The 26,780-nt window shown below is 41.6% G+C and overlaps 3 protein-coding genes across 7 annotated transcripts; 1 reads left to right on the top strand and 2 right to left on the bottom strand.

Annotated features, from left to right (window-relative positions):
• The first annotated feature begins 491 nt into the window (after positions 1-491).
• On the top strand, positions 492-24,045 carry LOC119557091 (arginase-1). Its single transcript, XM_037869650.1, has 5 exons — positions 492-798; positions 1,397-1,600; positions 1,663-1,849; positions 22,008-22,107; positions 23,552-24,045. Exons 1-5 carry the CDS (start codon positions 591-593, stop codon positions 23,933-23,935), a joined length of 1,083 nt encoding a protein of 360 aa, XP_037725578.1. The 5' UTR covers positions 492-590; the 3' UTR covers positions 23,936-24,045.
• Positions 3,729-15,881, bottom strand: LOC119557089 (protein elav). Of its 5 annotated transcripts, none has more exons than XM_037869645.1 (3): positions 15,627-15,881; positions 13,768-14,043; positions 3,729-11,204 (listed from the first exon to the last, which is right to left on the bottom strand). In XM_037869645.1, exon 3 carries the CDS (start codon positions 11,143-11,145, stop codon positions 9,715-9,717), a length of 1,431 nt encoding a protein of 476 aa, XP_037725573.1. In that variant the 5' UTR covers positions 11,146-11,204; positions 13,768-14,043; positions 15,627-15,881; the 3' UTR covers positions 3,729-9,714. The 5 variants fall into 5 exon arrangements, with proteins under 5 accessions (XP_037725573.1, XP_037725572.1, XP_037725575.1 ...); XM_037869644.1 differs by having other exon boundaries at positions 3,729-11,153; XM_037869647.1 differs by lacking the exon at positions 13,768-14,043 and having other exon boundaries at positions 3,729-11,153.
• LOC119557090 (endoplasmic reticulum-Golgi intermediate compartment protein 2) lies at positions 23,933-26,393 on the bottom strand. The gene is made up of 3 exons (XM_037869649.1): positions 25,891-26,393; positions 25,009-25,821; positions 23,933-24,497 (listed from the first exon to the last, which is right to left on the bottom strand). The coding sequence occupies exons 1-3, from the start codon at positions 26,009-26,011 to the stop codon at positions 24,088-24,090; spliced, it is 1,344 nt and encodes a 447-aa protein (XP_037725577.1). The 5' UTR covers positions 26,012-26,393; the 3' UTR covers positions 23,933-24,087.
• Positions 26,394-26,780: the final 387 nt, after the last annotated feature.

The raw sequence follows: 26,780 nt of genomic DNA, 5'->3' as shown, positions 1-26,780 counted from the left end.
TGTATGTCATAAAAAAAGGTTTTAAAGGAAATATTGAACTGTTATATCGTATTATATTTATTTGTCTTTGCACTAGTTTTCATATTTTATTAGGTTGAAGTGTACTTAATTGAAGGTTCTGTTTAATGGTTCATATTACTTTGTAGTATTTTCTTTTCGTGTTATATGTAGTTTATTTGATATATAGTGAAATGATTTAAATCAATCAATCATAGTAATAATTGTTAGACACATCTCGGTGTTAAGGAAGTCGAATAGTATGCCCAAGTCTTGCCTTTGTGGAGAGTGTCGCTTTGGCCATCGCCGCTGTCGTCGTCAGAGCCAGGATCAAGGTCATCTGGCGATAGCCGGCTTATCGCCCATCCAGCGGCTCCCGCTCCATCCACACAGCCACTACAATGTCCGCCGATCTCAGCTGAACTGTCGCACAAGCTTTATCAGGGGGTCCAGAGCCCAAGAGATAGTTGTCATTCGTGCTCATTGTGGCTGCCGTCGTTGTCTCCTCCACTCCGGCTCCTCAGTTGCGGATCTTCCAGCGTTGCGAGCAGAGCCAACCCATCAGATCCCCAGGCCGAAAGCACACACGCAATATGTGGTGGAGCCGTAAGTTAGCCTCGAGGTGTCTGCGCCTCCATCGGGCCAAGAGCACCGGAAGAAGCACAACCTCCAAGGAACCGGAGCAGACTCTGGGCATAATTGGAGTGCCCTTTGCCAAGGGTCAGGGCAAACAGGGCGTGGAACTGGCTCCGGATTTCCTCCGCCAGAGCAGCCTGCGTCAGGTGCTGCAGAGCAGTCATGGTGAGTTGGGAGCTCGTGTTCCCCGTCGATTGGGGATCACACTTTTGAGGTCAGACTTGGTAAACAAAAATATATTATATCAAAACCAGACTAAACTAGCGTTGTCTTTCCGGTAATCTCTCATTCTGAGTACCCCACACTGTTTTACCTTTCAAGTACAATGTGTTACTGAAGTTTAAGGATTCTAACATAATTTGTTGATCCAAAATATGATATAGAGTGCTACAATGTGGTACTGATCGTTTGAATACCTCTCAAATCATGATCTCTATGAAGTTTAAGGATGCTTATACAGCTTTTTGATCCGAATATTATGGAGTGATATAATGTGGTACTGATCCTTACTATAACTCTTACATCATGGTCTCTATGAAGTTTTAGGATCCTAATATAATTTGTTGATCCGAAGTATTATATGGTATGCCATTTTTTGATCCGAATGTGATATTGAGTGATAAAATGTGGTACTGATCGTTTGATAAACTCTCGCTCCATGGTCTCTATAAAGTTTTAGGATTGTAATATAATAAACTAAGTGCTCCCCATTAAAAAAAACTAGTTTTAAAGTTGCGGTGTAAATAAATGGTTTATTGCCCAGATGGCCTGGTGATACGGGACTACGGAAACCTGCAGTACGCCGTGGACGAGCCCCTTCTCCAGCAGCAGCGGGTGCACTACCACCACATCCGGAACTACGCGGACTTCATGGCCTGCAATCGAGCGCTGATCGAGCAGGTGAAGCTGATGCTGGCGGAGAACTCGCAGTTCCTGGCCATTGGCGGTGATCATGCGATCGGTTTCGGTGAGTCTTCCCATCCGCATTCGCATCCTTCGTCCTGATGGCATCGCAATCACCTCTTGCAGGCTCGGTGGCCGGACACCTGCAGCACACGCCGAACTTGTCTCTGGTGTGGATCGACGCGCATGCGGACATCAATCTGCACAGCACCTCGCAGTCGGGCAACATCCATGGGATGCCCGTGTCCTTTCTGCTGGAACAGCTCCGCACCACCTGGCAGCACGCCGGCCTCCAGGATATCGCGCCCAACTGGTGAGTGTTAGAATAGTGTGCTTTTCCCCTGGGCTGCCCATTTGTGCTCCATTGCTCACTCAAAAAGATCTCTTTATAAGAAATAATCTATAAATATTCCTGAAAATGTTATAGGTTTATAGATCCCTTTTTTAGAGAAATCCTTTTGAGATAATCCAGAAACTCAAATATACACAACACAGTTTAGAAAAGCACATTGTTCATAGATCGGCTTACAGCTAGACAAGTCGCACTTAAGTCTCTCGGGGGGGTTGTTTATTCCATATTATGTATATTATATATATTGATTTCTTTTGGGGGGTTTTTGGGGTGGGGGTTTGCTGGGTGGGGGGTTTTTGGCGGGGGTTTGTTCGCCTTATCACAGTTGCCTTAACGAACTAAGAATTACTTGCTTTTTTGTTTTTTGGTTTGATTCTTTGCTTTGACTCTTGTCTTTCGATTTGTTTTTCTCTGGTTTCATAGTATTTTTTGTGCTTGCCTCAGTCTTTGGGTTTAGTTGCTATCAACCTTTGATCTGCTTATTTATAGATTATTAATTTACACATTGCTTTTTGCCTTGGGCAGTTCGGTTTCGTGCTTTTCTTCCAAGCATTGGAAAGTCAGTCGAGAAGGTAGAAAACAAGTTAACTGAAGATAGATCAAATCAGAGATCACAGTTAAAAAAGGAACCCAAGCTGCGGGGAGTCCCCGGAAATCAAACGAAAATTCGAGCACTACGTTCTCGCGTTCTAAAATCGTATCTATATATAGCGGCTCTATAACTAGGCATTTTACATAGGTCCTCGGGGGCGGGGCTTTGGCGTGGGGAGTGCTTTTGTTCTTCGGTTTAGTGGCTTTGTGAAAAACTCAAACTCTTCTCGACTCGAACTCAAAATATACAACAAAGGCTGGTTAATGGGAATACTCCCATATACACGACAAATCACAAATAATCACATTGAACGGACAGAATGACTGGCACGGAATGAAAACCGAAATAAGAACGAAAATCGAAATCAGATTTATATACATTATCAGACGAAGACTGTTGACCAACTAAATAAATACTCAGCTGAATTTCTATAACTCCAAAAAATATAATATTTGCCAAACAGAATAAATTTATCAATTCTTCTTGTTATAAATCGAACAAATATCCAATCTTTTGTCAAAAGATACAAACCAAATGTTATATTCAATGTTCAAAACGATATAAATAATTTGGTATAAATATGGATTATTGCAATCGAAGGTACTCAGAGTTATAAAAGTTCGACTGTCTGGCTACCCTTTTGGTTGAAAAATTTTAGTTTCTGAGATATCAATGGATAGTGGTTGGTGTGAGGATGGTGGATAGTGCTTTGCTGGTTGAAAATCAAGTCTATAAACTAGAAAAAGCTTTCAAATTCGAGTTCTTTGATATTGAAAATTTTCTGTGGCTCGCTAAGGTTTTCTTTTGAAATTACAATACAAAACGTAAGTGTTTCTCTGTGTGTACATGTGTGGGGAATACAAATCAGGTATGTACATCGTATGTACATTGATTGGGGGGTTTCGGGATCTGGAATTGGGGATTGGGATCTGGGGACATCTGTGGTTTATGCTTTAAATAATTACAATCAATATTAAAGTATCAATCAATCAATATAATTACACAATCATTATCGTTTTAACCAAGTAATCAATTAATAATTTCAATCGAAATTCAACTTGAAGAAATGTGTTTGAAATATATTTTGTTTGTTTTTGGCTTTTTTTTTTTTGCATAAATTCAATTCAAAATCGAACGAACAACAAGAACACACGCCTGAAAATAAATCAAGAGAAAGAAACAAATTAGAAAATGCTTCGTAAATTATTATACTTTTTGCTGCAGGATTTTCATGTGTTAACTTTACAGTTTTTTTTTTTTATTTTGCTACAAATAGATTAATAAAAAGAGAAAGAAACCATTTAGAGAAATCATCAGTTTTGCTGACAAAATGTTTATTGGGAAAAAATGTGTGCCAAAAATAGTACAGATCGGCGCCAGATCGGTCCGATCTCCGATGCGCTATCTTTCTGATTACTTACCGAAAAATCACACGAAACAATAAAAGTGAGTGAGGTATACGAACAATACAACAATATATAACAACTGCAACAACGAACTGAAAATCGGAAATCCGGAAACGAAAATCGGCTACGGATCGATCGGGAATATATGTATTTATATATATATATAGTCGGCCCACAACGAAAGGAACGAAAGGGGAATCAACTCAAATGTCAAAATCGAATCGGATTGTCTTCCTTTCAAAGTAAGGCCCTCCACATCATCATCTCGTTAAATCATCCTTCTCAGCTGGATTAATACACTGGGACCAAAGAAGCGTACGTTCAAAATACACTGAGCGAAATCATAAGAGCAAACAAAGAGCATACTCTTTTCGAGAGGGGGCACACAACAAACTGAAATCAATTTTGGAAATAGAAATAGAGAGTGTGTTGTGTAGCTGTGTGTTAGTGTGAGATACACTGTAAAAATATATATATATACTGATAGAAAGGAACCAAAAACCAAAGTGAAATCCGTCTAAGATGAAAAATGACAAATAGAGAAAACGTAAGGAGAACCCAAATTGTAACGTTCCAACGAGAAAGCAATACATTTCAACTCAATCATAACTCCGAAAGTACTTCCAACATAGTCTGAATTGAAATTCTAAAAATCAAGAACCATATCTGAAAACGAACAGAAGGTAAAGGTAACCAAAATCCAACTCAATCTTGAAACAAAAGTTCGGTGTGTTCTGATATATACTATATAGAGAGATATACATATATATGCAAAAAGCAAGAAAAACTCATAATCATATATTTTGAAATACATTTATAATATTAATATCTTTTTTCTCATTTGCTTGTATTCGTTTTTTTTTTGTTTTGTATTGTTTTCCATTTTGAAATATCATTTGAAATGTGTGATAAATATTATTAATTAATTAATTAATCGATATAAATATTTTAATAAAATAAATTAAATAGTTTCCTCCTTCTCGCCGCCGTCGTCATCATTTTAATCATAATAATAATATATATAGAAAGGTATATATATCCTTGTGGTTGTCAATGATTATTAACGTTATCATTTGTGTAATCGTTAACGCTATCGTTAAGCTTCTCCTGTTCCCTGCCCATCGAAATGATAGATAAACTTTGCTCTAAAAATTACAAAAATTACACACAATTAAGCAATACAAAGATACAGGTTCAAAATCATACACGGGACATGTCGCGACATGTCCCCACATTTACGTAAATCGAGGGAGTGGTGACTGTACTTTCTCTGCTAAACTAAACTATGAGATTCGTTAATCATAAGCGCTAAACTTAATGGCATTACACAAATTAAAAGTATTCTCGTTTGCACACAAATAATATCGCAACTGGCAGAGTCTCTAAACCGAGCAACAAAAACTGGAATGCATGTCTTTGGATTGTTTTTTTCACGGGGTTACGAGTACTAAACCAAAACTTGGACTATAGGGAATGTCTTTTTTGCTGAGATCAACTGATTCCGATGGCACCATCTTTATAGATGGGCCTTGACTAGATCGATTCCTATGTCTTCCAATGACAGTCTGGTTTTTTTTTAAGTGTTTAAAAAGAGAGAGAGAGAGAGAGAAGATAATCCTGGGGTTTCAGGATTGGGAGAACATGTAGTTGAAGGTAGAAAAATCATACAGTTTAAAAAACAAACAAAACCAAAAAGTAACAAATAAATAAAAATGATGCTAAAATTTTCATCAAGTGTTTTTTTATTGAAAGTAAATTTTTTCTTCGTGTTTTTTTTTTTACTTGTTTGGTGCGGAAATCAAATAAAATCATAAGAGTAAACATAAATTTGTAATGGATCGTAATTTTCCAACATAATTCGTTGCAAATTTAGATCAAAAAGCAAAATACACAAAATCAAAGAAAAGAAATAAACCATACTAAATAATAATAAACGTAATCATAATATTCATTCGATTGGATTCACAGGAATCGTTTAGCTCACGTGGATTTACATGTTAACATACACACAGATCGTATATAGCTAAGATATCAACTAAAACCGCTGGGTTGTGTTCATGTTCGCTGTGACAAATCAAATGGGTATAGCATAAAATCATAAATTAAAACTAAAACTAAAAAATAAAAGGTTTTTGCTGAAACGAAATCAAAATGGTTGGTAAACAAAATAAAATACAAGGTACAAAATTAAAATTAAACCAAACATAGGGGGTAAATAGAGAGATATTGAGAAAAGGGGAGATTGGGGATTTGGAGAGAGAGTTGGGATGTTATAGATTCCCGATCTTATAGAGACACTCGTTTTCTCTCTCTCTCTGTTCATGTGTTGTGTGTATAATTAGACTAATTCTTCATCATAATCATCTTGTTCATCTTCGCTTTGCTCAAAATCAAAGGAATATTGAATTCAAATTGAATTAAATTAAATTACGTAATTATAAAAATACAATAAATAATGTTTTTGTTTCGATTCCGTTTGTTTTCTTGGTTCTTCGCTTACTTAAATAGGTAAAGAAAAATGATGAGATATAAATATATGTACGCGAAGAAATACATATCAAATTCGCTTAAAAAATAATTGTATATTTTGTTAATTTTTTTGTAGTTGCTGTGGCTTGCGTTTGCTTCCCGTTTTGCGGTATATAGAATAATGATACTTTTAAGTTACATAATCGTAAAAGATTCTTTTTTTCGTTTCTCGTTTTCTTCACTTAATGAAATTATAATTTGTAATTTATAGTTTGAGATGCTTGAAAATTTGTTGCTGTTGTTTTGCCGTTAGTTGCATTTTAAAACTATTGCACAAGAATTAGAATTAATACAATTAATTAGATCATCGATGACAAAAAATATAAGTATATATATATATATATTAAAGGATTAGTTAATTAAATTAAATATTGAATATACATATACATATATGTGTGTGTGTGTGTGTGTGTGTGTGTGGTGTGTGAGTGTGTGTGATGACAGAAATACAAATTAAACAAAATCAAGTACATAATCCACGTTTCCACAGGATTTCCTTCCTGATTTCCTGTCCTACAGTGTGTTTCTATGTGGGTGTATAAATAAACTAGCAGATTGTATATAATGTATTGCAAATTTATCCGGAGAAGCAGAAAGTCAAATCGGGGTAATACCCATTTTGACTTGATGCTTGCCCTTTGCTTTGCTCCCATCTTCTCTTGTGGGTTTCGAGGGGCTAAATCTTTGGAAAGGGGGGAGCAGGCCGCTTCAATCTATCGTAATCGTGTTATTACCTACAAATTGCCATAGTTCTTTTGGTTTTGATCTACTTTTCCTCCCTATATGCGGCTGCCTCGAAACTTATTTCTCCTTCATCGTAATCTTCTTCTTTTCCATCTTCTGACTAGAGTTCTTGTTGCGAATTTTGTTCAAACAAAAAAAAAAGATTTCTTTGTTGGCCTATAGTTATACAAAAAAATAATTATATTTAGTGAGATATATATATATATATATAAATATGGTAATATATGTATATCTGATTACACATAGCGCTAGGTATCGTAATAATATTCAAAGTCAAATCAATTTCTATTTCGCTTTTTGGGTTCTGTTCAATGCTTGTTGAAACTTAGGTTTAGAATTTATGCTATTCGGAGAGAGAACTCAAAATCGGTTGGGGTGTGTCATCTTAGGTTAACTTTATAAACAAATTAAACACAAATCATTCGTATAAATATGCATGGTTGGGTCTGACTGGTTTTATGGACTGGATGCAGGAGCCTATTATCAAATACAATTCGTATACAAAGCAAACAAAGAAATCAAACAAAACTTAATTCAAATACGGAATATAGAATATAGAATCCAGAATCGAAATCATATATGTAGATATTTATGTGTGTTTGGTGTGTGTCTCACTCTCTCGTTTTAACAATCAAAAGAAGCAAAGAAATATATAGAAGTTCAACTGATAACTGATAAAGTAAACGCAAAAATTGCACAAAAGTTTTGGGTTTGGACATGGGGGTTTATGGGGTATTACATATGTAGGATGTGCTGGGAGTTATCCTCGTCTATAGGTAGCCCTTCCCCTTATCCTTTTTTGTCAACTTACTTGGCTAGAGAAATCGCTTGCTAATGCTTTTGTTCATGCCCCTCATTCATATTTTCCATTTACTTTTTGTTTTTTGCGGGTTTTTACTTTGTTTTAAACTGTTGTCATATAAAAAATGGTTGTTTCTGCTTTACTTTTTTTTTAGTTTTAGTAATTGTTTGTGCTACGCTTTGTTTAAACGCTAAAAATGTTTTGGTTTAGCAAGTATCTTCCCATTGTTTATGCTTACTTGCTCCTTGAACTATACATTATATAAAGTGTATAAGGTGTGCCTACGCCAGCAAGTGCCTGTACATAGCAAGCTATATACCTGCACGCCCACACGAGTGCACACGCGCACAATTACAGTATTAATATTCACTAACAATTATTTACTTTAGTAAAACGTTTCAAATTTGCGCATAAATTATTGTATTACTTATGTTTTCCGTTCGCTAACTTTCCCTCGATCATGCTATATGTTTTCTATATATTTTTACAGTTTGCACTGCGTGTAGTTGTGCTCAAGGGACACAAGTTTGGCTTGATCCAATCGGGTTTTTCGTTCTCTAAGTGTAGAAAACAAACACACAAAACATAAAAAAAATTCGTTAAATTTCTATATTTAAGTGTATATCTAGGTAGATATAGAATTATCGCATATACATATGGATATATATTTAGAATTATTAAACGTGCCCGTGTTTGCCATTCGTTTGTTAAGTATGTAGCTTTTGTTTTATGTTTCTTGTAATACTGTAGCAGCCTCCATGTTATGTATACATATCTATTATATATGCTCGATCCTCTCGATCGCCCCTCGAATACTTTTTGCCCCTTTTCGCCCTCTTCGATCAAGCCAAACTGATGTCCCATGAGCACCATGTATAAATCCTAGACACTGAACTCCTCTAATTTCTTAATTCTGTTTTTGTTTTACTCTTTTTAGTATCAAGTTTTGAAGTTTTTATGGTAGAAAAAGTTGGAGTGTAACTAACAGATTTCATGTTTTTTGTTTTCATTTCTTTTCATTTGTTTGGAAGATTTCATTGCTGCGTTTTACTTAAGGTTAATAAATTTTTAAAATTTCTCATTTTCTTTTTTGCTAGTAAAGTTAAATTTGTCATAGTTTCATTTTTTTTGTGTGTTTGGTTGATTTCTTTGTTTTGCTTTGCGACTAATTTGACTGCGGCAACCTTTGACCTTTCCACAGCTGCCATAGTGTTGTTCATATTGCAATTTTTCCTTATAATCTCATTGTTCATTCTCACTCCCCTGCTCTTCTGCTTTCGCTTCTACTTTCCTCAATCTCCTCTACTTCAGGCAGCTCCTTTCTTTTGTTTGTTTCGTTTAGTTAATGATTTGTTACTTAAATGCTAAACAAGAAGAATTTTGCTATTGCAACGCTTTTGGCCGGCGGTTTTTTGGGGAATTGGATTTGGAGCAGGATATTTATGTAGTTAAAAAGGTTGTTGGTGTTTTTTTTTTAGGGGGGGGGAAGTGGTTCACGCCGTTTCGTTGTGTCGTCATGTGGAGAGAGAGTACTTTCTCCTGCCTGATACTTTCTTGTTTTTCTTTTGTTTTTGTTCGTGTGTGTTTAACACATACTGTTTTGTTGCGCTTAGTTACCGTTATACCATGCATATTTATATATGTGTGTTGTGTGTGGTGTGTGTCAGGATGTTTAGATTCAGGATAATGGTTTGGGGGTGCTGCTGCTGCTGCTGCTGATGCTACATCTCTATCCACTTCCACTCGGGCCTTTTTACTTGGCCTTGTTGGTCTTAAAGCTGACCTGCAGCACCCGATTGCCCATGGTATAGCCGTTGAGCGCCCGAATGGCCATGGCCGCCTCATCGTAGTTGGTCATCGAGACGAAGCCGTAGCCCTTGCACTGGTTCGTTGTGGGATCCTTGACGATCTTCACCGATTGCACAGCCCCAAAGGGCCCAAACAGCTGCCACAGCGCAGCCTCCTCCGTTTCGGGCGCCAGATTGTAGATGAAAATGGGATACGCACCGCCTGGTCCGCTGGCCAGCGTTGTGGCCGCCGCCGCCGCTGCGCCCAGCCCGTTGGGCAGCATCACGTCCAGCATGTCACCGGCCATGGGCGAAAATCGGGCCAGTCCCTTGTTCACCGGGGTGTGCATGGCGCCGCCAATGCGTCGCACCAGCTGGGGATTGAGGAAAGCGGGCAGCTGCGGCTGAATGATCTTGCTGGTGCTGCCGGGCGTATTGGAGAACTTCACCACAATTGGGTCCGTGCAGCTGGATGGCGTTGTGCCGTTCAGGGCAATTATGGCCCTGGTGGCCTCCTCCCGCTTATCGAACCGTATGAAGCCCACGCCCTTGGTCTGCGTATCGTTGCCGGCATTCTGCAGAATGCGCGACGTGATTATGGCTCCGAAGGGGGCAAAGATGGCCTCCAGTTCCTGCTGGGTCATCGTCTTCGGTAGCCCCGATACATACAGATTGGCCCCCTTGATGGCATCCGACGAGGGACGAGCGAACGACACCTTGATGGTCTTGTTCTGCAGCCGCAGACCATTCAGCACATTGACCGCCTGCTCGGCATCCTGCGGCCGGACATAGTTGACGAAGCCGTAGCCCAGACTCTGGCCCTTGCTGGGCGCCTGCGGATTGAGGGGATCGATGTAGACCTGCGACTTGTCGCGTATCAGCTTCACCGACTCAATCTCGCCGACGCTGGAGAAGAGCGAGCGGATCTCGTCCTCGGTCATCGTTTGCGGCAAGTAGTTGACAATGAGATTTGTGCGCGTCTCCGTGCTGCCGTTGCTGCCATTTTGGGCACCCGATCCGGAATTGCCATTGGTGTTGGGCTGCGCCTGCTGTGGCTGGGGCACCACCGCCTGTTGGACTGCCGCCTGCTGCACTACCGCCGCCTGCTGCTGCACCACCGCCTGTTGGGCCACGACAGCCTGCTGCTGCTGTTGGAGCTGCTGGCTGACGGCAGCAGCGGCCGCGGCCACCGCCTGCTGTGTCTGCTGCTGCTGCACCTGCAGGATCGCCTGCTGCACCTGTTGCTGCTGCAGTTGGGCAGCAGCGGCCACGGCGGCCGCATTCTGTACGGGGGAGGTGGCCGCATTTGTTGCCGCCACCGCAGCGGCTGCCGCTGCACTCTGCATGAGTTGCGCCTGTGTTTCCACTCCGCCGCCGGCTCCGGTATTTGCCATCATAAAGTCCACTGGGTGGTGGGATCGGGGGTAGTCGAGGAGTTTGAGTTGGTTGGCACGACCAACGCAGGGGCAGGCGCATGGAAAGAGTAGTTAAATGTCAAGATTAAACCATTTGCATGATGTGTTAGTAGTTATTATTCATGTCTTTTTGATATCAATACTATGGGTTAGTGGGTGTACTATAGACTAATGGTTCGTAAGGTTTCAATTTAATATTCCTGATTTGGGATTAATATATATTAAGGTTATAAGGAAGTATAAAAAAAGCTGAGTAAATACTTAATGATATCTATGAAAGATTCTTCTTCTCATATTACCCCCATTATCTATGACTTTCGAGGGCCAAAAATATAATTGAATATTTACCAATCTTGAATATTTATCAGGAGAAAACTAATTTTCAAAGTACAATAGGGGTTGAAACTTAAGTGATCGTCTACTAAAATATTGCCTACTTTTAGGCACATTATCCTTTTGTTTCTGTAGATGCAATTCTAGCATTTCGTATCGAAATTTTAAAGAAACTATAGTCGTTTGTTTTACACTTTGTGTTCAATTGTAAGCTGGGATACCACTTATTTGTTTTAAGGACCTCGTTCAAAGGACTTCTTTACAATACATACACAAGGAATAAGCACAGTTTATTCACTTTTGAAACGGTTAATTTTCATCCAGACTAGTTCGTTTTTTGGTTTCATTTTCTTAAGGACCCCAAATTTTTTGCATCCCTGGTCTGCTCTTTCTCTCTCTGTGGGTTAGCGGTTAACGGTTATTCGAAGGAGCTTTGCTCACTGGCGCCGCCCAGCGGCCCACTTTCTTTCCCGGCCGCTCTCTCAGTGTCTATTCCAACCTTCCTCTCCACCCACGCCCACACTGAGAATCAAAGCTCTCCAGACAACGAAACACACACACACTCACACACTAAAACAAACACACACCTTCGTCACTGGAAGAACTGAACTTTAGTTAATTTTTTGCTTTTGCTCTGTCGTTGATTTGAGTGCTTTTTGTTGTTGTTGCTTTCGTTTTGCGGTGCGCTTTAAAAAATTTATCCGTTGATACTGCTTTTGAATTGATGTACTATGATTAAAGTTAGTGGTTACAGAGCTAAAAGCGAGACCAGATCCGCTGCGTCACAGGCACAGGATGCTTCTGAGGCGAGCGCAGGACTTTCTGGCCAGGCTTTGAGCTCTTACCATTGCTCTCTCTGCCACCCCCACCCCCTCTCTCAATCGTTTCCTCTTCGATAAACTGTTACAGCGCTCTCTCTCTCTCTCTCTCTCTCTGTCTTTCACTGTACCCCGCCCAGTTATGTAATGCGGCAGAGGCAGACGGAGGGTTAAGTTAAGGGGCCAGGACATGCGAGAAATCAACTCGCACCCCTTCGGAAAAGGAAAAACACTAAAAATGAGCAATAGGCAGACCCACCCTTGGCCAAACAAGTTGTAATATTTCCTTGGCGAAACGAAACGCAGAACGGTGGCTTCTATGTACAAGCGGAACTTGCCACCGCTTAAGGGTTAAACGCACGGCATTGCCACCCCCTAAGCCGGCTCTCGTCTCGCATTTACATGGCAACGCTGTAAGGGCAGCAAAAGCAATAGCAAAAGCAGAGGCTGCGGCCGAGGGGGCGGCTGTGGAGAGTGTGAGAGAGAGACAGCCATCGGCTGTTGCTTGGACTAAAACTAGCGGATGTTTCGGTTCAATGAACTAAGTGCGACAGAGACAGAAGGCTGTCCGAAAAAGCGATCTTCGTGAAAATGGCAGCATTTTGATTGATTTGCATGCAGAATTTCTAAAATGTAAGTCGGATATGTTAACTTAAAAGTAGATTATACCCAAACATTTTGGATTGTGTTAAAGCATGTTGGTTAATATTAATAATTATGTTGTTAAAGTAATTTTAAATTCGGTTTTCACTTTTAAGCAACATACGTACATGTAAAGAGAGGAAAATCCCTAGCCATGTTTGAAAAATGAATTGCTTAATTAAGCATTAGATCATTTACAATAAATGCACACGGGGAAAAACTTATTTGAACAAGTGCAATTAAGTTCCATTTGAGTTGTTACTTGCTAGTTTAAGGAAAGTATTTTTCATATTTTGCCAATAGTTTTCTTTTTCGAGAAAAACTAATTGGCGTGCTAGGTAAATAAAGTTAAATGTATGTACGTTGGTCATATTGGACATGTTTCTCGCACGCTATGCCAATTCGCACCTTTTTTTTTGTAGTGCTCACGAAAGAGTCAAAAGGTCACGCTCGCACATGTCGTCATCCCATACCACCCGTTTCCACCCACTTCTGACCCAGGGACAGGCAGACAGTGGTCTCGCTCACTCAACTAACGCCTTGGCAACTACAGTCAAACCTTGATAGTTGGAACTACTATTCCAAGGGCGGACTTTGGGGTATAACAAATTTACTTCTTGGCTGTATCCTTTTTAATTTCAAGTGGCTTATGTAAAGAAAGTTTTGATTATAGAGGTGCCACTGTGTCGCCTTCACACGACACCGCACCCTTTGACTCTCTTTCTCTCTCTCGCTCTCTTTCGTCCTGCGATCCCCGTTACCGTTAGCATGCTCTCTTCGGCCAAAAGCCCATCGTCTTTTAAATACTCACTTGTTTTAGTTTATAGAGCGAGTGTGTGTGTGATTGGGGGAGGTGGTTGTTGTTGTCTTGTTTGGCTAGCAAACAAAGTGAATTAATTTGTTAAGTTCTCTCTGGAAACTGGAATCCTTGCGCGCGCGCCCTTACGCGCTCCTCCTTGTACTTTCTCCCTCTCTGCCTCGCTCTCTATTTCGCTCACACACTCTCCGGTGGTCCAGGACTTTGGTGTTTGTTGTAATGTAATCGTTTTTGTTAATAAATAAACGCTGGCGTCGTCGTCGCAGTCGTCTGATGTGGACAAAAACAAAAATAAAACAAAACAAAAGAAGCGGTAAATTCGATGTGTTTGCTGGTAGTAGTTTTTTTTTTTTGGTTTTGGTTTAGTTGGGGGTGTTGTATGCATGTGTTTTTGTGCGCCTGTGTGTGTTGCTGCTGCTGTGCGTGCGTTTTTGTTATCGCAAATCGATTATATCGATTTTCCCCCTCAATCACATCATTCATATTCCACTGGCAAAAAAGGCATAACAAAAATATTTTATACATAGTAGCGAGAGCATTTTTTTGTATTGTTTGTTATACAATTCTATTGTGTGAGTGGCTATTTTTGCGTTATTTTGAAATACCCAAATATCTCTTGCTCAGCGGTTGCACTGATTTGTATATCTGGTGGTCAACGGGGGGTGGTCGGTGGGTGGTGGGGCCGGGGGGGTGTAGATACATTGTATGGTTGCTATTGTTTTTATACCCACATATACGTAAGTGCGTGCGTATGTATTTGACTTTTTTGTTAAAACGAATCGCGTTCTCTCGCACAAACACACACACACACTGTCACTTAGTATCTATAAGTTGTTTGTTGTTGTTCTTGGTACTAAACACGCGCTGTTTTATTTTTTTGTTTTGAGTGTTTGAAAAGCATTTCGGTTGTGAGTCTACATGTGGAACTGTCCCAATTTGCGTTTCCGCGCGCGTTCCCCTTGGTTTACAATTACAATAATTCTTCTGCTTTTGTTTGGTGTCTCTGTTTGTGTGTGTGTGTGTGTGTGTGAGTGCGTTTGCTTTTTATGGCAACCGGCGTTTTGTTTACTGCCAATATCTCAGCCACCCACTCTCTGCCTCTCCTTCTCTCCGCCCCCTCCCCTCGCAAAATGTCTACATACGTCTATCGGTTAACTGTTCTTGCTCCTGCTGCTGTTGTTGTTTTTGTTGTTGTTGCGTACAATGCTCCTTCCTTGCACATAAAATCGATATGCTAGCTGCGCCCTTTTTCTCTCGCTCTAGCACACACACACACACACAGATAGATGCCGCTCTCCTCTCCCGCTCACACACACACGCACACAGATTTGAATTTGAGCAGCAAGCATTTACAGATACACAGCACACAGAGGCGTAGATTTGAACGCAACTACTATCTCCGGACTACTAGCCGCCCCCCTCTCAATCTGACCAACCGCCGCCCATCTTCCCTCCGCCTTCTCTTTTGGAGATTTGCTTTTTTTTTTTTGGCATTTCCCCTCCTTTCTCTCTGCCGCTCTCATGTCCACCGAATTGCATATTGTTGCTTTGCCTATTAATATTTGTTTGAATGTATAAAACTTCCACACCAAACACACACACAGTCACACACCCACTAGCGTATAGCGGGCAGAAAAAAATAGATATGTATATATATATGCATATATGTGGACACTCATATTAGATGTGTGTATAAATTGCACAATTATGCAGCGCGGCACGATCATTTGGCAAAAAAAAAACAACAAAAATATTTTACAATTTCATAGAGATTGTTTGTGGTTTGTTGTTGTTATTGTGTTTGTTGTTGGCTCGGTTGCACAAGTCTCCGGATATCCGAGGGATATTCTTACATTTTCGTTCGGTATGAGATTCGCTCGATTCGGCCAATAGCTGTAGTTGTTTGTAGCTTCCAGTTGCAGTTACTTGTTTTTAGTTTGGTCAACGGTTATTGTTTAGCACTACTTTCGGGAAAAAAAATCAATTGCAGAAAGAGCACACAGAGGCACGAGATTTGGATTTCGATTTCGATTTCGATTTTTTCGATTTTCCTAGCTTTTCTCCTCTTGACTCGCTGTGGCAGGAGCGTTCGAACTGCGGCGCACGATGGTTGGCGTGGAAATGAAATAATGAAATGCCGAATTGAGGGATTGACGGTACGGTTTCGGTTTCCATTTCCCCACGGCTCTCGGGGTTGCAATACGTGTTCGAAGCGAGCGTGGAAAGTGCGCTGAAAGAGAGAGAGAGAGAGCAGCGAAGAGAGCGGCGACATGGACGTGGGTGGAAGCGTTTCTTTGGGGTGAACTAGTGGCTGCGTGAGACAGAAGTTTATTCATTTTCATAAATAAACTTTAGTGTCCGTAATAAAATCCTAAGTGGGCAATCATTTTAATTTCCCCACCATGAGATACATTTGCTTGCTAGGATAAGAGATACATTTCTTTGGCAAAGCAGGCATAATAAGAAAATATTATAAACAAAGGTGCTCTATATGTAGATTTTAAAACGATCTATTTTAACAATATGACAATATCAGATACTAAACTAAATTGTCGTTTTAAATAATAGTTTATACCACAGATAAACCTTTTAGGTACTTAACAAATTTTTATAAAATGATCATATTTGTTTTGGAAAATAAATTCTTTTTGTAATATTTTACTTTCTTTTTTTTAATGGTTTAGTTAATATTTTGAATATTATTATTATTTGTTGCTCATTAGGGGAAGCCCCTTTGCTACACCCATGCACATCGGCCGTACTCTCAGTTGTTGTATGCGGTGTTCACACTGGCCAACGAAAGTAGTTCGTGAAAATAAACCGATCAATGACTTCATTGTATCCCTCAAAATGCAAGGTATTTTATCCGCAAAGTAAATTCCTAAATTCTGAACAAAGCTTTATTTATAATATTGCAAATTGCAATTGGTAGATTTAAATGCCAGTGTAATCGCGGCTTAAAACCAAAATGGCGGTTACTCTCTGAGCGAAAAAAACCTGAGAGAGAGAGTCAGAGTTGTCAATTCCAATTCCATCGCTTGGAAACGTTTAAATCCACGCGCTCTTCTGGCAATTAGCAATTAAAAATAAATATTTAATAACTTAGTCTTGTTAAGTTGGTAAAAACAACTTGCAAATAGCCCACAAACTGGTAAATACTTAAGTAATTTACCTAAACTAAGCGAGCTGCATAGAGTTGCCACCTATCTTGAGTATAGAGCGGCGAATTCGCAACCGTTGTTTTCAAAAATAGAACCATCGAACCCAGATTTTCAGGCATTTGATCGTATTGGAAATCATTGCTATAGGCTTTTTCCAAACGAGGTCGTCAACCGTTTTATGATGCACGCGACCATTATCCTTGCCAAATAGCCGCGTTCTAAGGGCTGTTTTGGGTTTATGGTTCCGTTTCCTTTATAATGTTTTTTTTTTTTTTGCACTAGCAACCACCAACGCCAACGGTTGGGGTGGTTTCCGCATGCAGCATGCCTCGTACACCCCCTACCCGAGGAAATGAAACCCAAAAACAAGGAATAAGGACCAAGGACCCAGAACTCAGGACCCATTTCCAAGAGCCGGTTCAATTTCAACACACTGCAATCCCGTCGTTTTTCAATGTTTCCCTTCGTTTTTGTTGCGTGCGTGTGCTTAATTGCGCTTGTATTCGACATTCGGCACTCGACACGCCACATAGTATATAGGATATGCCGTACATATGTACATTTATGCCACATAGCCACCCTCCGCCGACTCCCCCAACCCTTGTAACTTCCGGTTCCATGTGCTGATTTTTTACCCTGTTCCAGTCGGACGCTCTGTTCCAATTTACAAAACAGGAGACCAAGTCTCAGACTGGCGAAATAGGGTACAGTGAAATGGTGTTATATGGAACTTTTATAGAGAGATTATTTAATTTAAAATTTTTATAAATCAATTGGGGGATAGGGAATAGTTATACTCAATAGAGGTGCAGAAAACATCGCTTTTCCGATGTTTGTACAGGCAAACATCTATGTAACATCGAAAAACATCGATGTTTCTGCACCTCTACTACTCAACCTCTGCCGGCACACGAACAGCGTACAACAAGAGTCGTCGAACACACACACCGATAAGCTGTCCCTTGCAATTACTCATACTATTTTTAGTTTTATCGGTTTTACCATATCCAGGATACGGTGAAATGGTGTTATATGGAACTTTTTACAAAGAGATTATTTTATTTTGAATTATTATAAATCAATTGGGGGATAGGGAATTGTTCTACTTAATAGAGGTGACATCGAAAAACATCGATGTTTCTGGACCTCTACTACTCAACCTCTGCCGGCACACGAACAGCGTACAACAAGAGTCATCGCACATTCACCAATAAGCAAACTACTCACACTATTTTTAGTTCTATCGGGTTTACCATATCCAGGATGCACTGCACTTTCAGAATTGTAACGCAACTTTTGGCCGGGGGTGGTTTTTGTCGTCCTTTCCGAAGGGTGGTGCTAGTGGCACAGGAAATATGGTGGGGTGGTGCTGCTGCTGTCCTCGCAGGATATGCGGACTCGGATTCAGACAGATCGGCGTCGCAAGTGTTTGGTTAGCATACAAATCTGCATATGTACATATGAACGCCCTTTCGATGTTTGATACATATGTAAGTTCAACTTAAAGTCCCTACCGTGGTGGTCGAATTAATGGATTTGCAGTTTAAAATTGAGGGAATACTTTATCAAATTAAATACTAGATAGTATATTTGAGTATATTTGTAGTTCATGCAGACCTTATATTTTATTTTGTGTGCCCAACCCAACAGATACATACGTGTGAGTCTTATCGGGGATCCATCATGGGATCACTGATAATACCATTAAAATTACATTAGACTTTATTTCGCTGACGCATGCTGATAGGGAAAGTTGGTGGCCATGTGCTTTCCCCGGACTATCTTCCTTTCGACCATTTCATCGCAGCTTCTACCCCCCAAAAAAGTAGGCAATACAAGTTTTATTCTTTTTGAAAATTGAAAAAAGAGGGGAAGTACTGGCGGGGGGTTTCAAAGGCGAAAGCGAAAGGGTTGGGTTGCCTAATCCATTTTAGCCACGGCGGAAACAAAACACAAACAACAATCGCACGGCGTTACAACAAAGCGGGATTAAAAAAGCAGGCCCAACACAAGATTACAATAAAGCTGGGAAAATGCATTGGGATGGGAGGGTCTGCTCTTTTTTTGTTTTTACCCGGCTCGAAGGATAGGCACTCCGAAAGAGCCGTTGGCCCACCCTTAGCGTTACATAAACACCCAGTCGAAATTGAACAGCGGTAACAAAAATGAACAGAACCGAAAGTTATGCTGCACCAAAAACTAGGAGACACGGGCCCAAGGACTCGCAATGTCCAGCACACTCGGAAAAAAAATGCAGATTTATTTTTCTTAAAGGTGAAAAATTTAAGCTAGATTTCCTTTTCGACTAAAATCTGAATTCTGATTTTCTCACATCGGTCAGTATTTTGGATACCGTGATGCAAAAAAAAGCCAGAATGAGGAGTGTCATACCTCGTTGAATTCGTAATTAAATTCCGAACCCATTGGCATTAAAACCTGGAAATTTTTAATTTTTTCGATTTTTCGCAAAAATAGATGATGTAACCCCTTACAAAAAATGGAAAAATCGGTCAAAAAATAAATTTCCCGGAAAGTGGTGGGGATTATTAGCATAGGTTGTCAGCTGCTCAAAACAGTCGGTCTTTTGGCTGTACGCCTTGATTTGACAAAACTACGATTGAAAAACAGGATAGAGAAATCGGATTTTTGACTAAAATCTGAATCCCATATTTTCGCCCTAAAAATTCAGTTTTTCGGCTGCTATAAAGGAAATAAACGTCAGATCGAGGAATGTCATAACTCGTTGAGCTCGAAATTTTAATTGCAATCCACTGGCATTCAAACCTGGAAATTCTTCATTTTTGCCATTTTTCGCAAAAATAGAAGATGTTAACCCCTTACAAAAAATGGAAAAATCGGTCAAAAAATAAATTTCCCGAAAAGTGATGGGGATTGTTAGCATAGGTTGTCAGCTGCTCAAAACAGTCGGTCTTTTGGCTGTAAGCCTTGATTTCACCAAACTACGATGGAAAAACTGCAAAAAGTTGTGTATTTTTTGGTTAAAATCCGAACCTTTATTTTCAGCCATATAAAATCAGTCTTTTGGCTGGCATAATGCAACCACTAGTCCGAATGAGGAATGTTATACCTCGTTGAGCTCGTAATTAAAATTCCAATCGACTGGCATTTAAGCCTAGAAATTTTTTATTTTTGCCATTTTTCGCAAAAACAGATGATGTAACTAACCCCTTACAAAAAATGGAAAAATCGGTCAAAAAATAATTCCTTGAAAAGTGATGGGGATTGTTAGTTTGGGATGTTAGCTGCTCAAAACTATCTGCATTTCAGCTGTACACCTTGATTTGGATAATCTATGATTTAAAAACCGCAAAAAAAAATAATTTAAAATCTGACCCCTTTTTGATATTTTTGTGAGAACCAAAGTATATTTTAAAAATAAATATACACATTTTTGTTTTATCTGTTACTTTGTTTTCTGTGTACTATCGGGTGATAGCCACCCCCTTTCTGGTCCTTGCTCTTTCGAATATTTACATAATGATCCTTAGGGCGCTTTTAACTTTGCACGTCTCACTGCACAAATGTCCGCGAGCCACGATCCACAATCCACGATCTCGAGGCGGATCCGGATTGGGCAGGCAGGATCTGCAGGATCTGCAGGATCGAAACTCTAACCGAGCCGATCTGCAGCCGGCGACAGATGCACTTTTCCCCCGAAACTAATGGTAATAATCATAAAAATTACCATAAGACACCGGGTTCAAAGTCCAGAGCTATGCACGATCGATGCAGGAATAGAAGCCAGGGGAGGCATACATATATGTTTCGGGAGGAGGGGGATCGCAGGACATTCGGCACTGAATCGTGGCATGTGTTTCGTTTTCCCCTCCCCTCTCCCTTTTTGCCGCCGGCGGCACATTGTTTTCCATTTGTGTTGTGTTTTTGTTGCCGTTTTTCCTTTTCAGACATTTTCACCTTTGTCGCGATGCAGCCTGCTCTCGTTCTGAATCCGATTCGGTTGCAGTCCCTTGGGGTTGCGATCGTGATCGGGCCAAGGACTCCCGGCCACCTGGCCTACTAATCAGGATCACGAATGGCAAACGGCAGTGGGTGAAAAGGAGCTGATCGAAGGGGGGCAGGATCAGGATCAGAAGGCAGACTTTTTGCAAAGGAAATGCGAAATTATGGAATGATATATTGACTGGTTATTGTACTCCTTTGTCCTGAAGTTGGAACCAAAATCTTTCTTTCTTTACGGAACTTCTGACTTACTAATAAGCTATTCGAACTTTTATAATGATCAATGATCAATGAACTGATGTTCACATTCTCGAGTAAATACTTTCAAGCATGTGAATTCTATTACAAAGAAGTAATAGAGCTTGTCTGGAGAACTTCTGCGAACTTAACTCTACCGACATAATCCAATTATTAACTTCTAGGAAGGTGGGCAAGCTGTCAGATTTGGTGAGGATTAATAGATTCCTTAAAAAAGAATCTGAAAGGGCCATTTATTGACATGATCCCAAGACTCACAGGGTGGGCTTCCATCATGATCACTGAAATGTTCCTAATATGATTAAACGCCAACTGAGTAAACGGAATTACTGTGTTCTTTGGCCTAATTGAACTTTGAGCAATTGAAATTTGGCAAAGATAACCTAAGGTTATTATAATCCTTAAGTTTTCATTTCCTGACCTAACCCACCATTGAGTTGTCAGAGAAAAAGACTTAAGCACGATCGCTGGAACACAAACTTGAAGACCCCATCCCCTTCATTAAGGATCGGTGACCAAAAGGGGTTCCCTAAATGATCCTCGCCGTATTCTTTTTTTACCCAAAAAGGCAAGACAACCCGCACTTCGAGGGCTTCTCCTGTTTCCCCTCCTTCCACTTTTTAGTTCAGTGATCCCTCGACTGGAACCCACGACTATTTGTTTACACGTCAGCTGTTTGCGGCCCACCCACTCCCCTGAACTATCCATAATATCCATGCTGCCATATAGCCAGGTCCCAACCCAAGTATCCCATTCCTATCCCTCACTCTTAGGGCCGTGCCACGTACTGTTCGCCTTCTTATTGATCACGTTGTATTCTGCTTGTCATTTCAGTTTGCCCAAGGATCAGTTGGTTTACATCGGACTCCGGGACATTGACCCCTACGAGGCGTTCATATTGAACAAAGTTGGGATACGCTACTATGCGATGGATGTGAGTACACAGAGAGATAATACACTTGTCATCCACTTTCATTTCATTCAAAACTATAACAGATGATATTGAACATAAGGATATCATAAGTATTAAATGGAAGTCACTTGATATGTAATGTTTTAGATCTAAGATATCATTTGATTATGCTCTTATTTTCTCGCTGTGTAGAAACTAGAGAAAGGCAGCCGCACCTAGGTAGAAAGCCTCGATCGTCCTTTTCCCGAATGGCATTTCATTTCACTGCATTCCAGTTTGGTTTCCCGATGCGATCCCATCCTTTTCCCGTCTAGCTGCCAGTTGTAAAATTGTAAAATTCCGGTTTCTTCCCCTAGCCCTGTTTATAGGGCAGGATCGGGTGACGATCGTGCGTGACTGCCGATGGCATTACACAGAGGTCCTTCGTCCTGCGCCCTCCGTTGTAAGCTTGGCATTTATAGGGGTTGTCACCGACCCTACAGCTACTACCAATACTACTACTACTACTACTTCTGCGGCCCCACCCCACTTTGCCACCCCCTGTTACAGGACTTCCGATCCGATGCGATCCCGAGAACGAGAACGAGTACCAGAACCAGAAACGGTGGTGGTGACTCACACGAAATTACGTGCCTGGCCACTTCCGCAGTTGGGAACTCGGAGCACATTCGCATCCTTGTCAGGAACGGCTCGTTGCCCATTATTTATGGCTCGTGCAAATCGACGTCTGTTGAAAAATGGTTTAATGCCCTCGCTCCCGATTTCAGTGCGAATATCCGGCCTCGACCAAAGCTGCAAATTTATTGTCGCTCATTAGTTCGATCGGAATTGGAATATTTTCCAATAGATATGCGAAAATGCGACAGGGGAACGGTGCAATGGGCGGGGGTCTTATCGCTGATGTTTTTGTACAGTCGCGATAAGGAAGGATAATTGAAGGACCAAGCCAAGCGCCTAGCAACATTTTTAGCTATTACATTTTCAGAAAACAAAGAATATACATATTACTAAAAACATATGATTTTTAAATCATCATATTTTGGGGACTCTAACTTATTTGAATTTTGTAGGCCTTATATTAGGGTTTTAAGCGCCCATACTAGCTTTGATAGCAAAATAATATGAAATATAACGAGTTTATACCCATTCTAAAGGCATTTTAGTTACGAAAGATTTGGTCTAGAAAAGCCATCCAATAGATATCTATCCATTTGCCGATCTATACCATAGCTTTAAGTATTTTAAATTGGAAAGCTTTTGGATAGCGGTTTTTTAATTCTATGGGTAACTATGTGAGCAACATATATTTTACTATATGAAGCATATAAATTATGTTTTTTGAAAGTCCTAGATGCGAAATAACGATAGATAAGGATGTACAAGAGGTTTTGAGTCCAGAAAGGCATTCATTCAACAATCATTCAGCCATTTGCCCATTCCCTCTGATTATCCGCTCCCTCGACAGACCATCGACCGGGTGGGCGTGCCCAAGATCATTGAGATGACGCTGGACGCCCTGAATCCGCAGAACAAGATCCACGTGAGCTTCGACATCGACGCCCTGGACAGCAATGTGGCGCCCAGCACCGGCACCGCCGTGCGCGGTGGCCTGACGCTCCGCGAGGGCATCAGCATCGTGGAGGCACTGAGGGACACCAAGCGGGTGCAGGGCGTCGACCTGGTGGAGATCAACCCCAAGCTGGGCAGCGAGCGCGACGTGCGCACCACCGTGGAGTCCGGCCTAGAGATCCTGAAGAGCATGTTCGGCTACCGACGATCCGGCCACTGGAGCAACATCGACACCGGCATCCTGGACAGCGATTTAGGATCAACAACACAACAGCGCTAACTCTTGAGCTTATCAATATTTATGTACAACATTCTTGCCATATTTGTGTGTGCTTACATATTTTTTTTCTCGTATCTTAATGAAAAAATAAACAAAAATATTAGTTTAAAGAGACGGGGGAAGCTGCGGACTGAGACTGGCGGGCCAAAAGGCTAGAGGCCGGCTTTGAGCTTAGGTTGCGCCGTGGGCAGATAGGCCGAGATGTCCACGCTGGCCATCAGGTTGGCCGTGTGTAGTAGGTTGTTGACGGGCTGGTTGGCCTGTCCGGAACCGGATACGGAAGTGGGTGGAGCAGTTGGAGCAGCAGCAGGCGAAGGGGCAGCCTTGGTGTTGATCAACCGGTGGTACAACTCTGGGGCAAAGGTGTGCAGCAGGCGACGCTGAATGCCCACGAGCAGCGAGTTGATGGCGCCCGAGATGACAATGATTCCGGATATAATCGAGCACAGGCGGATGGCGAAGGTCACCAGGTCATCCCGGTCGTTGTCCACCACAATCTTGAGAGCCGACCAATCGTACTTGAAGTAAATGCCAGGAGAGCCGTACGAATTGCGTTCGGAATCTGTGGATAACAGGGATCGATTAAATAATGTTAGGTGTAACAAGAAATATACTCATGGGAATCTCAATGGGTATAAAATAATATTTAAAACCTATGAAATATATCTACTAGTAACAGATAAAGTAACATGATAAAGTGGTTCCTAAAATATTTATAGGAGTTTACGAAAGAACTTGAAAATATTAGAATTGGGGCCCTGAGAAATCTAATAGTTAATGACAAAGCAATATGACATAGTGATCTATTATGATCTGTTGTACATTAAAAGAGCAATTTCCAAAGTAAATATACTTCCTAAGCCGTAACATATGGAATTTCAATAAGACTATTTAAATTGGTATTAAATGTGCTTTAAAACACTAGAGATAAGATCATTCAAAATATATCTACTAGTTACAGGGAAAGCAATATGATATAGTGATGTATTATGGCCTTTTTTATATTACATATTAGAGATAGCATCCACGGCTTTTCATCCTTTTGAAATATACTTCCTAGACGCGTTACTCACCTAGTTTCCGGACGTTTTCGGTGACGGCATACTGAAAAGTGTTGATGGTGCTGAATGTCTGATGGATCTCCGTGGGCACGACCTTCAGGAAGTACTGCACAGTGGTGGCCTCCTCCTGAATGATGGTCTCATCGCCCTCCAGCGGCTGGACAATCCGCCGCGAGTACTGCCCGAAGCTAAGGCGGTTAATGCGATGCGTGAAGTTGGCCGGCATGCGCCGGAGTTCGATCATCCAGTGGTCCTCGAAGAGACCCACCACCGGCTGGGCTCCGCCCACGAGATGGAGCACGCCGGCCACCTTGTTGATACCGAGAGTTCCATGCAGACGACAGGCGTCGAACTTGCTCTCCGGCTGGCCAATGTGCAGGCCATGTGGCTGCAGCTGGAGCAGATCGAGTGCTCCTGGTGGCGGCGGTGCAGCGGGCACCTGGGAGGGACTCTCCCGCGCCGGTTGCGGATCCCGCATGATGTCCTTGAACAGCACATCGGCCACCGAGTGGAATTGCTCGCGCAGATAGTGGTTCTGGATCTGGATGGCCTCGAACTGCAGCCGGTCGTGCTCGGACATCTCCCACCAGACGCCCTCGCGCTGCAGCGTCCCGTAGGCGAACACATCCTGCTGCGTCTCGTCCATGAGATCCACGCCGGAGAGCGAGGCGCAGGGCATGGCCACCGTGATGTCCACATGCATCTGCACCTGCTCGTCGAGGGCAATGTCCGGCTTGAACTGGTAAACGATGTCCGTTTCGTGCCAGTAGTAATGGAGTTCCGTGTAGACCAGGTAGACGATTAACAGGCGGCTCAGCAGGGATACTAGTGGAGAGAGTGGGGTGCAAATGGATTAGGGATTATCCGGGTAATAACTGAAAGTACCAGACTTACGTGTGCCACCGATTTCCGTCGTCTCCGTGTACTTCTCCGGGACTTTCTTAAATGCATCCAGATTCTTGGCGAACTCCAGGAGATTGCTTTTGTCGCCGCGGTAACGCAACGTGGCCGTCATCTTGCTGGGCGGGATTGGGCTTTGGGATTGAGATTCGAGATTGCCACTGGAATGGGTTCAGTTGCGGGTGCCGGGTGCCTGGTACCGCTTGTAAAATTGCACTTTCAGTTTGGCTTGGGTTTCAGTTTCATTGCCACGTACTCCGAAGCTCGCCGGGCACCGCCACGCCCCCTCCCACGATATATTGCCGCTGCCTCCTCCTCCAGCGGAATGTGGCGTATGGTGTGTGGGTGCGGTTGTGGCTGCGGGTGTGTGGCTATCCTGGCTATCCTAGTTGGTGGCTCTCATTGAGCCAGGCTTGGGGGAGTTGGCGTGGATAAACAAATGCGTTTGTGGAAAGTCCACGATTTATTTACAGCCGGTGCGCAGAACAGCTGTGCGGAAGCAGAGTTGCCACTTGGCAATGAGTGGGTAATGGGGTCACCCTGCTTAAAATAGGGGGAGAGTGGTTTGAGACTTGGCTAGGGCATACGTTGCAAGCAAACAGTGGGTGTAAAATAGGGGGAGCGTGGTACGAAGAAAAAAGGATTCAGATTTTGGAAAACATTTTCTTTATTTCAGGTTTTGGATCGTAGCTTAGCCAAATCAAGGCGCACAGCTAAAAGACCGACTGTTTTGAGCAGCTGACAACCTATGCTAATAATCCCAACCACTTTCCGGAAAATTTATTTTTTGACCGATTTTTCCATTTTTTGTAAGGGGTTATCATCTATTTTTGCGAAAAATGGCAAAAATTAAAAATTTCCATGTTTGAATGCCAGTGGATTGC

Source organism: Drosophila subpulchrella, chromosome X (assembly GCF_014743375.2).
Source record: "Drosophila subpulchrella strain 33 F10 #4 breed RU33 chromosome X, RU_Dsub_v1.1 Primary Assembly, whole genome shotgun sequence".
NCBI classification, from domain to species: Eukaryota; Metazoa; Arthropoda; class Insecta; order Diptera; family Drosophilidae; genus Drosophila; species Drosophila subpulchrella.
The sequence above is the reverse complement of the archived record's forward strand: the minus strand, read 5'-3'. Positions and strand labels throughout refer to the sequence as shown.

Bases quoted from the DNA above. Each gene is read 5' to 3' on its own strand.
- LOC119557091 (XM_037869650.1), top strand. From the start codon at position 591: ATGTGGTGGAGCCGTAAGTTAGCCTCGAGGTGTCTGCGCCTCCATCGG. The intron at 799-1,396 runs GTGAGTTGGGAG...TTTATTGCCCAG, and splicing joins GGTGCTGCAGAGCAGTCATG to ATGGCCTGGTGATACGGGAC. The intron at 22,108-23,551 runs GTGAGTACACAG...CTCCCTCGACAG, and splicing joins TACGCTACTATGCGATGGAT to ACCATCGACCGGGTGGGCGT.
- LOC119557090 (XM_037869649.1), bottom strand. From the start codon at position 26,011: ATGACGGCCACGTTGCGTTACCGCGGCGACAAAAGCAATCTCCTGGAG. The intron at 25,822-25,890 runs GTAAGTCTGGTA...TCTCTCCACTAG, and splicing joins GACGGAAATCGGTGGCACAC to TATCCCTGCTGAGCCGCCTG. The intron at 24,498-25,008 runs GTGAGTAACGCG...TGTTATCCACAG, and splicing joins CGAAAACGTCCGGAAACTAG to ATTCCGAACGCAATTCGTAC.